Below are 16,455 nucleotides of genomic sequence, written 5' to 3' on the forward strand. Positions count from 1 at the left end.
GGTTCTTTGGAAGGAAAGAAGAATTCTTTGGAAGGCAAGAAGGGTTTTACCAATAACCATATATAATATTTCCCAGCATGCTATATTGCAGTGATATTTTGAGAAGTGTAAATTGATTAGTTGATACATTTTATGCTACACAAAGATAAATAACATACCCTTTTCTAAACTACTCCAATAAGTTCGCAATTGGATTTATTACAGCCGGTACTGAGATGGTTGTTCCTGTTTAGATGATGAAGGTAGTCTCATTATTCAATCTTCCCTAACATAATAGTCATTCTGAATGCTGGTTGCGGGCGATTAACAATTCTACTTGTTGGATACACATCACTTTGCAAGCCAGCTTAATGTGCCTTGCAGGCCTGATGTGGCCTGTAAGCCAGGAGGTTCCTAACACACCTGTGTTAACATATAACTAGGCCCTCAAAGAAAGGTCTCATATATGTAATGTATTGTCATAAATCATACAATTTTAAAGGATACTAAGGCTGGTGGAACTGTTCATAGAGGGTTCTAGGAAGAACCTTTAGATTATAAAATGGTTATTGATAGAACCCTTCATAGAGGGTTCAAGGTAGAACTATATACAGTGGGTTCTTTGAAGAACCGTTTGTAGAGGGTTCTAGATAGAAACCTCTAAAAAGGATTCTACCCAGCACCAAAAAGGGTTCCCCCATTGGGACAAACCGAAGAACCCTGTATGGTTTTACTTACCACCTTTTCTTAAGAGTGTAGTGTGTGTGTGCATGCAGACGTGCGTTCATTCGTGTGTATAAGTGAATAGCCGAGATTTACATGTAATTTTCCACCATCTGTGTGTTGTGTTCTGCAGATGGTAACCAGGATGGTAAATTCAGTGTTGGCTTCAGAAATGGTGTGGTCCGGACTGTGGTTGGCCTGGACAGAGAGACACAGGCTGCATACACACTGGTCATAGAGGCTATCGGTGAGTCCTAGCCCTATAAAAGTATTTTTCAGTCCTAGCCCTATACTATTCTTCTTCATCTTTCTTTTTACCTCGTGTATTTAGAGAAATTGTATTTGTTCAATTTTGGGCTTGTTTCAGTGTACATGTTCCGTACGATTTCAAACTTCAAATAAATTGGTTCAAAGCTACAATCCTTTTATACATCTGTGAGGGGCGGCAGCGTAGCCTAGTGGTTAGAGTGTTGGACTAGTAACCGGAAGGTTGCGAGTTCAAACCCCCGAGCTGACAAGGTACAAATCTGTTGTTCTGCCCCTGAACAGGCAGTTAACCCACTGTTCCCAGGCTGTCATTGAAAATAAGAATATGACTTGCCTGGTTAAATAAAGGTTAAAAAAAAAGATTGAGAAATTGGATGCAGTCTATCACAGTGCAATCCATTTTGTCACCAAAGCCCCATATACTACCCACCATTGCGACCTGTACGCGCTCGTTGGCTGGCCCTCGCTTCATACTCGTCGCCAAACCCACTGGCTCCATGTCATCTACAAGACCCTGCTAGGTAAAGTCCCCCCTTATCTCAGCTCGCTGGTCACCATAGCATCTCCCACCTGTAGCACACGCTCCAGCAGGTATATCTCTCTAGTCACCCCCAAAACCAATTATTTCTTTGGCCGCCTCTCCTTCCAGTTCTCTGCTGCCAAAGACTGGAACGAACTACAAAAATCTCTGAAACTGGAAACACTTATCTCCCTCACTAGCTTTAAGCACCAACTGTCAGAGCAGCTCACAGATTACTGCTCCTGTATATAGCCCATCTATAATTTAGCCCAAACAACTACCTCTTTCCCAACTGTATTTAATTAATTAATGTATTTTGCTCATTTGCACCCCATGATTTGTATTTCTACTTTGCACATTCTTCCATTGCAAAACTACCATTCCAGTGTTTTACTTGCTATATTGTATTTACTTTGCCACCATGACCTTTTTTTGCCTTTACCTCCCTTCTCACCTCATTTGCTCACATTGTATATAGACTTGTTTAAACTGTATTATTGACTGTATGTTTGTTTTACTCCATGTGTAACTCTGTGTCGTTGTATCTGTCAAACTGCTTTGCTTTATCTTGGCCAGGTCGCAATTGTAAATGAGAACTTGTTCTCAACATGCCTACCTGGTTAAATAAAGGTGAAATAAAAATAAATTAAAAAGAAGGCATACGTGCAAGTCTTCAGTGATGTAAAGTGTTATGCTATGTTCTCAGTTTCTTTTCATCATCTTACCAAAGAGAGAACAATAAGGGCTGCATCCCAAATGCAACACTATTCCCTATGTGCTGCACTACTTTTCACCAGGGCCCATAAGGCTCTGGTTCAATGGTGTGAACTTTGTAAGGAATAGTCTGCCATTTGTGGGATGCAGCCAAGGTTTGAGGTTTCCTGTTGAAACTTTTAAGTACATCTGAGTTGTTCTGGGGTGTCGCTGTGTGTGCTGATAGGATTGTAGACACGTCACTGTGTGTATACACTGAGTATACGAAACATTAGAAACACCTTCCTAAAATTGACTCCAATGCTTCCCACAGTTGTGTGAAGTTGGCTGGATGTCATTTGGGTGGTGGGCCATTATTGATACACATAGGAAACTGTTGAGCTGTTGCAGTTCTTGACACAAACCGGTGCGCCTGGTACTTACGACCATACCCCGTTCAAAGGAACATAAATATTTTGTTTTGCCCATTCACCCTCAAGGCTTGAAAATCCTTCTTTAACTTATCTCATCCACTTCATCTACGCTGATAGAAGTGGATTTCACACGTGATATCAATAAGGGACCATAGCATACATATGGTCAGTCTATGTCATAGAAAGAGCAGGTGTTCTTTTGTTTTATATATTAATTTAGGCGTGGAGAGGGGAAGAGAGAGAGGGGGGGAGAAGAAGAGGGGGAGAGAATAAGAGGGATTGAGAGAAGAGGAGAGTACACATGTCATTACCTCAGGAGGGATTAAAGGGATTGGTTTCTAATGGATGATTTTAATGATTAGATGATTAGTTGGTTTTATTTGCAAAGATTTGGTTTTATTTGCAAAGATCTTGACTTACTTTAGTTGAAATGCAACCAATGAATGCACTGAGTGTAAGTTGTGAAATTATTGAAAAGTAATAAAAATGTAGTTGTGTCATAAAAAAAACAAACAAAAACATAAAAATATCTTCAATGGCCCAGTTTCTCAGAAACTGACAGACACATACACACAGTGATGTAATGTGTGAATGTGTGTGTCCCTCAGACAATGGTCCATCAGGCAGCAGGAGGACAGGCACAGCCACAGTGTTTGTAAAAGTACTGGATGTGAACGACAACAGACCCATCTTCCTCCAGAACAGCTACGAGACCAGCATACTAGAGAATGTCCCCATAGGAACCAGCATCCTGCAGGTACCCAGGCAGGCTGAAAAACACACACACACACACACACACACACACACACACACACACACACACACACACACACACACACACACACACACACACACACACACACACACACACACACACACACACACACACACACACACACACACACACACACACACACACACACAGGTACACACATGGAGGGTGTATAGAAAGTCACCACCCCCTTACAAAATGTTCACCTTTTGTTGCTTTACAGCCTGAAATGAAAACACATAAAATGTGACTTTATTTACACACACACTAACCCATAATATTCAAGTGGAAAAAAACCAGTAACAAGTAACACAGTAAAGTAACACAGTAAAATACCCTATTTGGATAAGTGAAACCCCCCCCCCCTTGGAATTGCAATTGCAAACTTGCTGAGAAAAAACTAACCACCTTCCAGATCACAAATCAAGCTAATTGGCTTTCATCTGTAATCAATTGTAGTGGCTTTGATTAGTTCAGAATAAAAGCAGCTATTCATGGAGGACAATGCTTAGTAGTGCAATTCAAAGCAAAGAATCCACTACGGGTGGATCAAAAGTTGTGGAAATGCACAGGTCAGGGGATGGATATAAAACTATTTCAAAGGCTTTGTCTATCACTCAGAGCACAGTTAAGACCAGTATTAAGAAGTGGAAGGCGTATGGAACCACCCAGACCCTGCATAGATCAGGCCGTCCCTCCAAACTAGATGACCGGGCAAGGAGGAGACTGATCAGAGAGGCTACCAAGAAGCCAATGGTGACTTTGAAGAAGCTTCAGGCCTTTATGGTAAAGACTAGTGCATGTGACCACAATATCACAAGCGCTCCACAAATCTGGCCTCTATGGGAAGGTGGCAAGAAAAAAAAAACACTCTTCAAAAAAAGCCACATTGGGTCTTGTTTGAGCTTTGCCAAAAAGTACCTTGTAGATTTCGAGGCCATGTGGCAAAATGTGCTGTGGTTAGAAGAGACCAAAATTGAACTTTTTGGTCTGAACGTAAAACGATACATCTTTCCACCCAAAGAACCCCATGCCTACAGTAAAGAAGCATGGCGGTGGCAGAATCCTGTTGTGGGGGTGTTTCTCTTCAGCAGGGACAGGAGCACTTGTCAGGATAGAAGGGAAACTTGACAGTGCAAAATACCAACACATTTTTGAGGAGAAACAGCAGCCCTCTGCCATGAAGTTGAAAATGGGAAGATGGTTCATGTTTCAAAATGACAATGACCCAAAGCACACCGCCAAAGCAACCGTACAGTGGCTGAAGTACAAGAAGGTGAAAGTTCTTGAGTGGTTTAGTCAGAGCCCAGTCCTTGAGCAGTCACCATGCAATTTGACTGAGCTTGCACACTTCTGCAAGGAAGAATGAGCAAATATTGCACAGTCTAGGTGTGCAAGGTTAGTAGAATGACTGTAATTTAAGAAAAAGGTTCTTAACTCAGGGGGTGTTCACTTGTCCAAATAGGTTATTTTACTGTTTTAATTGTAATGAATGTTCAGAGTTCTTTTTGTGTGTGTAAATAAAGCCGGGAAAAAGTCTGATTTTTGTGTTTTCATTTCCGGCTGAAAGGCAACAAAAGTTTAACATTTTGAAAGGGGTGGTGAATTTCTATATATACACACACACACACACGTAGTCTTTAATTCGATGAGGACAAAGCATGCCTTATCAGTTTAAGGGGAAACACATTGGGACGTTAAATTATTCTTAAGACAAAATGACAGTGAAGCTGTGTGGAAAGGTCACTGGAGCATCCAGCGTCTTGTTAGTCTTTGCCTTCACACTCACACACACAAACACACACACACACACACAAGATATTGAATCGAAGCTCTCTTACAGTATAGACATACCCACACACACTTGCCACCTGTAACACACTACTCTACCAAGTTTTCACACTATTCTACCTCCATCTCTCCAGTTTTGCTCTTTTCTGCTTCTTGTACTGTTAGAGTCTAAAGCAAATGTAATACTCATACTCAGGAAGAAAGATCTCACCATTCTCCCTACACTGCAACAAATCCTCTCTCTGTGGGTCTCAAATCAATACGTAAATAATCCAGTTCAGTTAATTTCCTCAAGATTAGTTAACAATCAGTAAATAGTATCACAGTTTTATGCCGTTTTTTCTCTTTTTGTGTGGTCTCTCCATGTGTTTCATCCACCCATTACTATCCAATTCCCTATACAATTCTCTATTCTCTTCATCTGTAGGCTAACTGATGTGAGCACCACAAAGGACAAACACGCACAAACAAACCACAAACTCCAGAGAGTTCAGACATCTTCCACTGTCCAACATCCACTCTCTCTCTTACATTGACTGTGACTCCATACTTAGATGTACACACACACACACACACACACACACACACACACACACACACACACACACACACACACACACACACACACACACACACACACACACACACACGGGCATAACACATATAAACAAACCAACACATGTAACCACATCAGCAAACAAACATATAGTTCATAAACACATTTACACATTTTATATACACACACACTAGAATATTTTCTAACTTCTTCAGTCACTTCCAGTATCAACTTTTCTCCCTTACTCTGCTTCTTTGAGAGAGTGTTAGGGAACGCACAGGGAAGAAAGAGGGGACAGAGAGCTGGGAGAGCCTAAAACAATGGGCTCAATTTCCAACCCCGTATACGAGCACTAACACTGCAAATACTTACAATCACAACATCTAAGCTTAGCTAACACGGACTGGGATGTTCTGCATGACTTTTATAGCCAAAGTGTTGCATTCCACTGTGTAATATCCTATTCATCACTCAACATTCTGACCCCCCACTCTCTTTTCTCCTGTTTACCCCTCTCCTCCTCTTTCTCTTCTCCTCTCCACATCTCTTTGTAAAGCTAATGAGACTGAAACAGGGCCCCTCTCTTCTCTACAATCTTGTCCCTGACATCCTTGGAGAGCTCTTTGGTCTTGGCCATGGTGGAGAGTTTGGAATCTGATTGATTGCTTCTGTGGACAGATGTCTTTTATACAGGTAACAAACTGAGATTAGGAGCACTCCCTTTAAGAGTGTGCTCCTAATCTCAGCTCTTTACCTGTATAAACGACACCTGGGAGCTAGAAATCTTTCTGGTTGAGAGGGGGTCAAATACTTATTTCCCTCATTACAATGCTAATCAATTTATAACATATTTGACATGTGTTTTTCTGGATTTTGTTGTTGTTATTCTGTATCTCACTGTTCAAATAAACCTACCATTAAAATTATAGACTGATCAGGTCTTTGTCAGTGGGCAAACGTACAAAATCAGCAGAGGATCAGATCTTTTTCCCCCTCACTGTAGGTACATTTGAATGTCAGCGTGTGTGTCTGTGGGCATGCATGTGTTTGTGTGCGAGTGTGTAAATGTTTTTGTAGCTATGTAGGCCTATTCATGTGGTTTCAAGTCGCTGTGGTTGTAAATGAGTATAATGGCTGCATATGGCTGTGCTATAAATATGCGTTAAGTTTTATTCTGTGTTTGTGTGTGCAGGTGCAGGCCACAGATGCAGACCAGGGGGAGAACGGCAGGGTTTTGTACAAGATCCTCTCTGGTGAGTACAACTTCCCAATCGCCAGGTTGAGATACGTTTCACACTTGCTCGCACAAAAACAAGTACACACAAAAGACTGTTAACAACAACCCTGCACGCTAATCATATCCAGCATGCATAATCATAACGATTTATTTGAAGTTATACTGTATTAGCCATTTGAAAGCTCAATGATACATTTACAAAATGTAGTATCAAATTACTGTTGGCAATATTCTAGTATTCATATTTGAATCTATACCAATACCCTCATGACCATCCTGCACGCGATCACTCTTAACCCGCAGCTAACATCTCTCTTCCCATTTCTCTCTCACACACACTCCCTCTCTATCTGTCTCCCCTACCCCTCTCCTCCCGTTTCTGCCCCCCACCCCATCCCCCTCTTTCTGCCTCTTTCTCCGCCACCCCCCCCCTCTATGTGTGTGTCTCCCTATATCTCTCTCTCTCTGTCTGCATGTGTAGGAAACAGTAAAAGTCTGTTTAGCATCAATGAGCTCTCGGGGCTCGTGACGCGGGGCCAGAGGGCTCTGGACAGAGAGAGCAGCAGCTCCCATGTGCTAGAGGTAGAGGCCTACAACAGAGACCAAGGCAGGATGAGGAGCTCCGTACGGGTAAGTAGAGTAGGAGGGAAAAGAGCGAGAGAGGGACAGGGTAGGAGGGGAGACAGTGTAACGAATCTCTTCATCGTCTGAGGAGGAGTAGGAAGGATCGGACCAATATGCAGCGTGGTAAGTGTCCATGTTAATTTATTAGACTGAACACACAAAACAAAATAACAAAGCGAATGGAAGAAACTAAACAGTTCTGTAAGGTGACATACACTAAAAAGAAAACACCTACCCACCACTCAAGGGTGAAACCAGGCTGCCTAAGTATGGTTCTCAATCAGAGACAACGATTGACAGCTGCCTCTGATTGGGACCCATAACAGGCCAAAAGCAGAAATACAAAACATAGAACAAAAACATTGAATGCCCACCCCAACTCACACCCTGACCAAACTAAAACCGAGACATAAAAAAGGAACTAAGGTCAGGACGTGACAGACAGGGTCGGGAGACAGGACAGGGCTGGAGGTGGAGGCCTACAACAGTGACCAGGGCAGGATAATGAGCTCCGTACGAGTGAGAATGGAAGGAGAATACAGGGGAGGGTAGTGGGAGACTGGGTAGAGAACAAAGGAGGGGAAGGGAGGGGTCAAGGCAGGTGAGGAGCTCCATACGAGTGAGGATGGAAGGAGAATACAGGGGAGGGTAGTGGGAGACTGGGTAGAGGACAGAGGAGGGGAAGGGAGGAGACAGGGCAGGTGAGGAGCTCCATACGAGTGAGGATGGAAGGAGAATACAGGGGAGGGTAGTGGGAGACTGGGTAGAGGACAGAGGAGGGGAAGGGAGGAGACAGGGCAGGTGAGGAGCTCCATACGAGTGAGGATGGAAGGAGAATACAGGGGAGGGTAGTGGGAGACTGGGTAGAGGACAGAGGAGGGGAAGGGAGGAGACAGGGCAGGTGAAGAGCTCCGTACTAGTGAGGATGGAAGGAGGATACATGGGAGGGTAGTGGGAGACTGGGTAGAGGACAGAGGAGGGGAAGGGAGGAGACAAGGCTGGAGGTGAGGAGCTCCATACGGGTGAGAAAGGGGATGGGGAGGGGACAGGGCTAGAGGTGGAGGCCCACAAATAGGGACCGGGGCAGGATGAGAAGCTTTGTACGGGTGATGCAGGAGATAGGGGAGGAAGAGGGGATGGGGAAGGAGGGGGGACGAGGCAATATGGCAGAACATAGAAGAGGAGACTGTTGGGGTCATACATGAGGGAGGAAAAGGGGGAGGATATGTGGCAGGATTCAGAAAATAACAAAGGAGAGAGAGGGTTGTGTATTGGGAGATGAGAGGGTGTGGGACAGGACATATTAGAGTATAGGGCTGGAGTAGAGTATGGGGCAAAAGGGAGAGAGCTGTTGGGGTATAACACAAAAGGGCACCTGTAAACTTGTGAGTAGTTGTCCAGTTATACTTCATTGACTCTCAGTCCCTCTGTCTTCCCCCTACAGGTGATAGTGTATGTGGAAGACGCCAACGACGAGCCACCAGTGTTCACCCAACAGCAGTACAACCGCCTGGGCCTAAGGGAGACCGCTGGCATTGGCACCTCTGTCATCGTAGTCCGAGCCACAGACCCCGACACCGGTGGGTGTTGCGGTGTAACATAATGTACTACAGTACCCATAGCCCTCTGTACAAGCTGGTATTATTGATAATAAATACAGTGTAATGTACATACATATACATAGTAGTATTGATTGATAAAGAGACAGGACAACATTATGTCAGCTTCAGAACATCTTTACTAAAATAAAACGGAATATGCTGTACAGAGCATTATGGGTACTGAGGTGTCCCTCAGTAAGCCAATGAAGTGGGGTGTTAGAAGGCTCTCCCCGCCTCCATAGTTACCATTGGTGATATATGACTCTCATACAGCTTTTATGCTGAGTTGTATTGTTCTGTCTGAAACTGGCATTTAGCTGAGCATCATTAATCTGAGTGGCCTTTAACCCTCTACTTCTGCTATTCTGTGTGGGCTTCCTCTATTCACTTCCCGTCCTGTAATGTGTTGCACAAACACTGTGTGGGAGAACTGTTGCTGTGATGTTGACAGTCACCAAACACTACAACTATGGTCTTCATCACCTCTGAGGACATAATTATGTCATATCCTGCCCACATGTCATGGAAAGTTGGAAATGTCTCTTTGTTAGAGCAGAATATAGATTTTTGGTTATATTGTGGTTGGACATTTTAGATAGGTGTGTGTAGCAACAATGCATGGCTACGTACTCCGTTTTAGTGTTGTTTGAAAAGACCTCCTGAAATTTTAGCCTGGGTGAGATGGAGTTTGGCCTGCCTGGTGACATCAGTAGTAGTTAGAATTCCAAACCTCTGCCAACAACAGCTAGTTTTCAGTTTTGCCCTCTCCACTCGGACCACTCCCAGACAGCCCTAGCAAAAGTCTTGCTTGAGGAATTGCTCTTGCTAAGAAGCCATTTTGGTTACTTTTTGAGCATTTTAATTGAAAACAATCACAGTAATGTACTTAATTGTTACCCAGAAATGATTTCATATTGAGATAAAAACATCTGCATTGGGCCTTAAAGATTTTTTTTGTTTGTTTGTTTACTTCTCTCACTTGTTTTGCATCCCTTCTCCAAACCTCCTTCCCTTTACACCTTGCCCTGCAACTCCCTCACCTCCTCCCTGTCTTCCCACCCCTCCATCCAGGTGATGGCGGGGCGGTGGCCTATGCCCTCGTCTCCGGGTCCGACCATAAGTTTGATGTGGACGTGAGCACGGGCCTGGTGACCACTGTAGACTACCTAGACTACGAGACCAAGACCAGCTACCTGATGAACGTGTCGGCTACTAACCAGGCACCGCCGTTCCACCGTGGCTTCTGCACGGTCTACGTGACTTTACTTAATGAGCTGGACGAGGCAGTGGCATTCTTCTCGGCGGGCTACGAGGTGTCACTCCTCGAGAACATCGCCACGGGAACAGAGGTGGTGCAGGTACAGGCGCAGTCGGCAGACAACCTCAACCAGCTGTCGTATCGCTTTGACCCAGACACATCGCCAGCCGCACTCACGCTTTTCAAGATTGACAGTATCACGGTGAGTCGGTGGACAGGATAGGGTGTAACACCATATTAGCATATTTCACTCTTAGTCCATTTAAATTCAGGAAATAACTACAAATCCGATTACAATTTTCCATTGAAAATAATTGTTCCTGAATTGAAATTGAATTGATCCCCATCCCTGCTGGATACTGTACTCTGCTCAAAATAGGATTATACTGTATATTTCAAACTAGGATAAAGCAGGTTGTTTGTTCATGTGTTTTACTCCTTCTCTCCCTCTCTTTTTCCATCTATCTGTCCATCCGCAGGGTCGTATCACAGTCACAGGGCTGCTGGACAGAGAGAAGGGGGATCTCTACACCCTGACTGTAGTGGCTGACGATGGGGGACCAAAAAAAGACTCCACTGTGGTATGGCAGTCACTTATTTCTTTTAATCTTTCATTTTTTTCTTTATTTTTATTATACATTTTTATTCCCTGTTGTTAGAGATGGGCAGTATTTCTGTTATATGTATTTGAAATAGGTATTTGAATTACTTAAGTATTTTTTTATTTTTGTATTTCACTGGCCTGAACTACAATCCAATGTGTTTTGTAACAAGATAATTTTGAGACATGTCATTAAAAAAAGTATATTAAAATACTGTACTTTTCCATTCCATTTTCTTAAGCGGTTCACAATTTTCAAATCAAATCCAATTCTATTTGTCATGTGCCGAAAACAACACTGTTGTTCACTGTGAAATGCTTACAATGTAGTTTTAAGAAAATAGAAAATAAATATGACTATTTACTAATATTTAAATAAACAAGAATTAACAAAAAAAAGGAACATAATAAATGACCAAAAATAATTATATTGTGATTAGATACAACACTTTGCAGAAATATTTTGAATTGCATTTTGATACATTGGTCTTTAGAGTATTTTGTCATTTTAACAAGTAGCTTTGCCCATCTCTGCCCGTTGTCAGGTCTGACCTGTTTTCAATAATGAACCATGTAACAATTTGTAGAAAATGTCAGTTAATGACAATCTTTGTTTTCACCTCGTTACTGCTATCTCATGGGGAAATTGCAGAAGGTATGTGTTGCTTTCCGTCTTCAGTCTGGAGAACTGCCTTAAAGTTTTAATGAAAAGCTTAATTAAGTTTGTGCGTGTGTGTATGTATGTGTCACAAATGTACTTTAATTATTTTTAAACAGCATACCGTGTTAATCATATTAAAATCAAAATGTATGTAGCATTCCATCCTCCTTGTCAATGGCAATCTCTTATTTGTTGTGTCTATGCATGTGGCAGGTGTCAATCACCATACTGGATGAGAATGACAATAGTCCCGAGTTTGATATCACATCTGATTCGTCGGTGGAGATTCCAGAGAACATGGCCATCGGGAAGAGAGTGGCTGTGGTGCTGGGGCGCGACAAAGATGCTGGGAATAATGCACTGGTTAGAGAGAGAGAGAGAGACTTTTGACTTTTTGTTCTGCATACTCACCTTGCCCTCTACCCCATGATACAAAACAACATCACACATCATGATAACCAAAACCTCACCACTTCCACATCTAACCCATCTTCCCCAGTTATATAGACGGCCTCCCCGACACACCGTATCTCCTTAAACATCGCCATACTTTTGACAATTTTATAGAACTCAAATTCCACCGTAAGGCGCACAGAGATCCCATTAAATCATAGTAAAGGGTATGTTATCCCCCCACCTGTGATCCTGTTCCTCCTTAGCCAAATAGGCAACTTTGCCTGAGCAAACAGAAAATTCAACAACACATATTGGCCTTTTCCTTATTCGAATACCTGTACCCCATTATAAACATACCAACAGTAAACTCCACCCCCAACCTCTTACACAGACATTCCAAAAGAGACATTAATGGCATTAACCTGGCGCACACAGAAAACACATAATACACAGTTTCACTCATGACACAGAAAGGACTCCCCTGTCTAACTCCCGGATCGACCCGTGCCAACCAGCTATTAGTGGCCAGGGCTCCATGTAGAATCCTCCACTGGAGGTCCCCTGACCTATTTCTTAAAGGGAGTTTGTAGAGCCTCCTCCATCTAAAACCAACCATACCTCCTACCATACCCCCTACCACCGCCTTCACTCCTGACAGGCTCCAAATGTTCCTCAACTTAATGCAGAGGTTGTAGATGACTTTACCTCCCACCTCCCCAAACTTCCCCAGGCTCAGAGTGTTAAAGTGCAACGAGTCCTCCATACACCTTTGCCAGTCCCCAGACTCTACCGTCACCTGCTGTGGTGGAAACATTGGTGGACCCTCCCCATTTGGCCTATCAAACACCCCCTTACCGGTGCAGTCAGTGCCTCCTTGACCTCCCCCAGGAATCTCTCCAGCAGCCTAAGATATGTTAGTCCTGTTTGTTGTGCCAGGACTTCCGGGGTTTTCCCACCCCTCCTCCCCCCACAGCCGCAGGTCGGCAGCTCATCGGCAACTCTCCTACCCCAACACACTCACGCAACACGCAAAAGAAGTCCACTGGGATTCCATCGACCCCGATGCACGGCTGGGGGATATCTGGGTTGCGGCCTCTGCCAGTACATGGGACAATAGGGGAATGTCCATTTCATCCCTCTGTGCCAGAGTGCTGGCACTGGTGGTACTGGGCTGAGGACACGCACAGGAAGCCTGGTGCGTAGAGCTGCCACTGGAGGGCTGGTGCGCGAAGGTGGTACTGGATAGACCGGACCGTGCAGGCGCACTGGAGCTCTTGAGCACCGAGCCTGCCCAACCTTACTCTAGCTCGACCGATACGAGGAGCTGGTATGTACCGCACCGGGCTATGCACCCGCACTGGAGACACCGTGCACACCACAGCATAACACGGTGCCTGCCCGGTCTCTCTAGCACAGGAAGTTGGCGTAGGTCTCCTACCTGGCGTCGCCATACTCCCTGTGAGCCTCCCCCCAATAAATGTTTGGGGCTGACTACCGGGCTTCCTTGCCAACCGTGTTCCCTCGTATCGCCGGCTCCTCTCTCCGGCTGCCTCTGCTCTCCTAAGTGCCTCCACCTGTTCCCATGGGAGGCGATCTTTTCCAGCCAGTATCTCCTCCCAAGTGTAACAACCCTTGCCATCCAAAACGTCTTCCCGTGTCCATTCCTCCTTTCGCTGCTCCTGCTGCCGCTGCTTGTCACCACGCCGCTTGGTCCTGTTGTGGTGGGTGAGTCTGTTACGGTTTTCTTGTGGTGAAGGAGAGTCGGACCAAAATGCAGCGTGGTTTCTCTTCATGTTTAATAAAGATGAAACACGAACAGTACAAAAACAATAAACGTAACGAGAAAACCTAACAGCCTATACTGGTGCACAAACAGAGACAGGAACAATCACCCACGAAACACTCAAAGAATATGGCTGCCTAAATATGGTTCCCAATCAGAGACAACGATAAACACCTGCCTCTCATTGAGAACCACTTCAGGCAACCATAGACTTACCTAGAAAACCCCACTAAGCCACAATCCCAATATGTACGAAAAAATCCCAAGACAAAACACACCACATAAAAAACCCATGTCACACCCTGGTGGCCTGACCAAATAAACACAAAATACTAAGACCAGGGTGTGACAAGAGCTTTACATTTAACTTAGGATGCCTGCCAATAGCCCTGGTGAGATAGATAGCCAAGCTATGGTTATGTGGTGATCCGAAAAACCCACCGGGAGAATGGTAGTGCCCAACAGCCTATTGATCTGATGTAAAACTGATCGAGTTGCGCTGCACTCACCCTAGCCCCAAAGACCTTCACCCATGTATACTGTCTTGTGTTGGGATGTCAAGTTCTCCAAACATCCACTAGGTCAAACTGCTTAATGATGTCCCTTAACACTCCCTCTGAGCCTGAATGAGGCTCCTCCCCATTTCTAGATTTCGTAAAATCCATCATACAGTTCCAGTCCCCGCCGACCACCAGCGTCTCCTCAGGCGCTACCTTTGAGAGTTCCTGTCTAAGACACCAAAACAGACGCGCCATCTCTCTCCCTGTGTTAGTTCCATACACATTTATAAGGACAAAACCACCGTTGTTAATTGCTGTTTTTACTACAAGCAGTCTACTCATACACACCTCCTTTGAGGAGCAAATTTCTATGGCCAAACCCGGTGCAAAAAGGACTGCCACCCCTGCACTAATATATGTTCTATTGCTCAGCACACTTGACCCTTTCCACCAGAGCCCCCAATCGACTTCATTCACCACATCACTATGCGTCTCTTGCAGAAACAATACCTGTACTTTTTTTGGTTTTACATAATTCACACAACAGAGTCCTTTCCTCCTCTTTCCCTCATCTCTAGTGCCATTTATTTTAAGCGAGCCTACCCGAAGAGTCGACATAAGAAGTGAGAGAACAGCCAGCAAAGAAACAGACCAATAGCAAAGCTCAAAAAGACCCATGCCAGAAAAAATATATTAATCTAAAAAGCGTACGGTTGTGACCCACTTTCTCAACCTAAAACGTTTCCTGGGTGAGAGGACACCATGCCCCTCATGTTTCATAGCGTGTTGTACTGATCTCATAAACTTTCCCAGACCACAAAAAAAATCTTAAAGGTGAACCTTTTTCCGTTTAGTCTCATTCAGGAACTTTGACTGTTTCCTCACCTTGTACTTTGACCTGACTGGCTGTCAGCTCTGGACCTATTGAGGTGGAGTCTGAAAAGAAAGCCTCATCGTCCTCAGACTCACCTTCCTCCTCCTTCTCATCTCCATCTCCCATCCTGATCACCTGCCCTTTCTTTCTAGTCAGAGCCTCCCCCCAGCACCAGATGAAGGTTCCTTAGGGCCTTTGACCACACCAACCTCTCCCCTCCCACCTCCTTTATTCTCCCCCTTTTTCCTCTCACGCTTGACACCCTCTTCCACCGCCCATAGTCTCTTCCCTCTCCCCACTACACTCTCCTCACCCATTAGCATAACCTGACAAGGCCCAGCCTCATCTACACCACCATCCATGACATGACTAGACCCATCCTCATCTGCACCACATTCCATAGCATGACCGCGCTAGGCTGTGAAGCCATCATGCACCGTTCAAACCCCAGTAAACAAAAACTCTGTACTCCTAACTAAGAAAAAAAAAACTAAGAAGAAAAACAGTGGGTACCGCTAAACTAACAGTGTGTTAACCCTCCACCACAGAATATTTAAAGAAAAGACCTAGGGAGTGATCAAAAAACCTGGCGTCTCAGGGGGGGAGCTCAAGCAAGCCTTGTTGAACTATTTTCTGCTCTTTGTCTCTCTCTCAGGTGAACTTCAGTCTGGTGGCAGGGAACATGCAGGATGTGTTTGAGATCCGGACAGTGAACCACACCAATGGAGAGATCTACGTCAACTCCCCTCTGGACCGAGAGTCTGTTGACCGCTACCTGCTCAAGGTTAGACACCTGGGTCATATCCATTTTATTTATTTATTTGAACGTTTATTTAACTAGGCAAGTCAGTTAAAACTAATTCTAATTTACAATGACAGCCTACCAAAAGGCAAAAGGCCTCCTGCGGGTAAGGGGATAAAAAAAATATATACAGTTGAAGTCGGAAGTTTACATACACTTAGGTTGGAGTCATTAAAACTAGTTTTTCAACCACTCAACAAATTGCTTGTTAACAAACTATAATTTTGGCAAGTCGGTTAGGACATCTACTTTGTGCATGACACAAGTCATTTGTCTAACAATTGTTTACAAACAGATTATTTCACTCATAATTCACTGTATCACAATTCCAGTGGGTCAGAAGTTTACATACACTAAGTTGACTGTGCCTTTAAACAGCTTGG

General features: G+C 44.2%; 1 protein-coding gene across 1 annotated transcript in view; it reads left to right on the top strand.

The window, feature by feature from the left end:
• Positions 1-16,455, top strand: part of LOC124041504 (cadherin-23-like) — a 640,482-nt gene that overhangs the window by 472,224 nt on the left and 151,803 nt on the right. The window contains 10 exon segments of the mRNA XM_046359178.1: positions 836-949; positions 3,225-3,373; positions 6,928-6,988; positions 7,454-7,602; positions 9,041-9,176; positions 10,269-10,657; positions 10,935-11,036; positions 11,709-11,711; positions 11,931-12,080; positions 15,926-16,054. Coding sequence (XP_046215134.1) covers positions 836-949; positions 3,225-3,373; positions 6,928-6,988; positions 7,454-7,602; positions 9,041-9,176; positions 10,269-10,657; positions 10,935-11,036; positions 11,709-11,711; positions 11,931-12,080; positions 15,926-16,054 — 1,382 coding nt within the window.

This window comes from Oncorhynchus gorbuscha, linkage group LG08 (assembly GCF_021184085.1).
Source record: "Oncorhynchus gorbuscha isolate QuinsamMale2020 ecotype Even-year linkage group LG08, OgorEven_v1.0, whole genome shotgun sequence".
Classification (NCBI taxonomy): domain Eukaryota; kingdom Metazoa; phylum Chordata; class Actinopteri; order Salmoniformes; family Salmonidae; genus Oncorhynchus; species Oncorhynchus gorbuscha.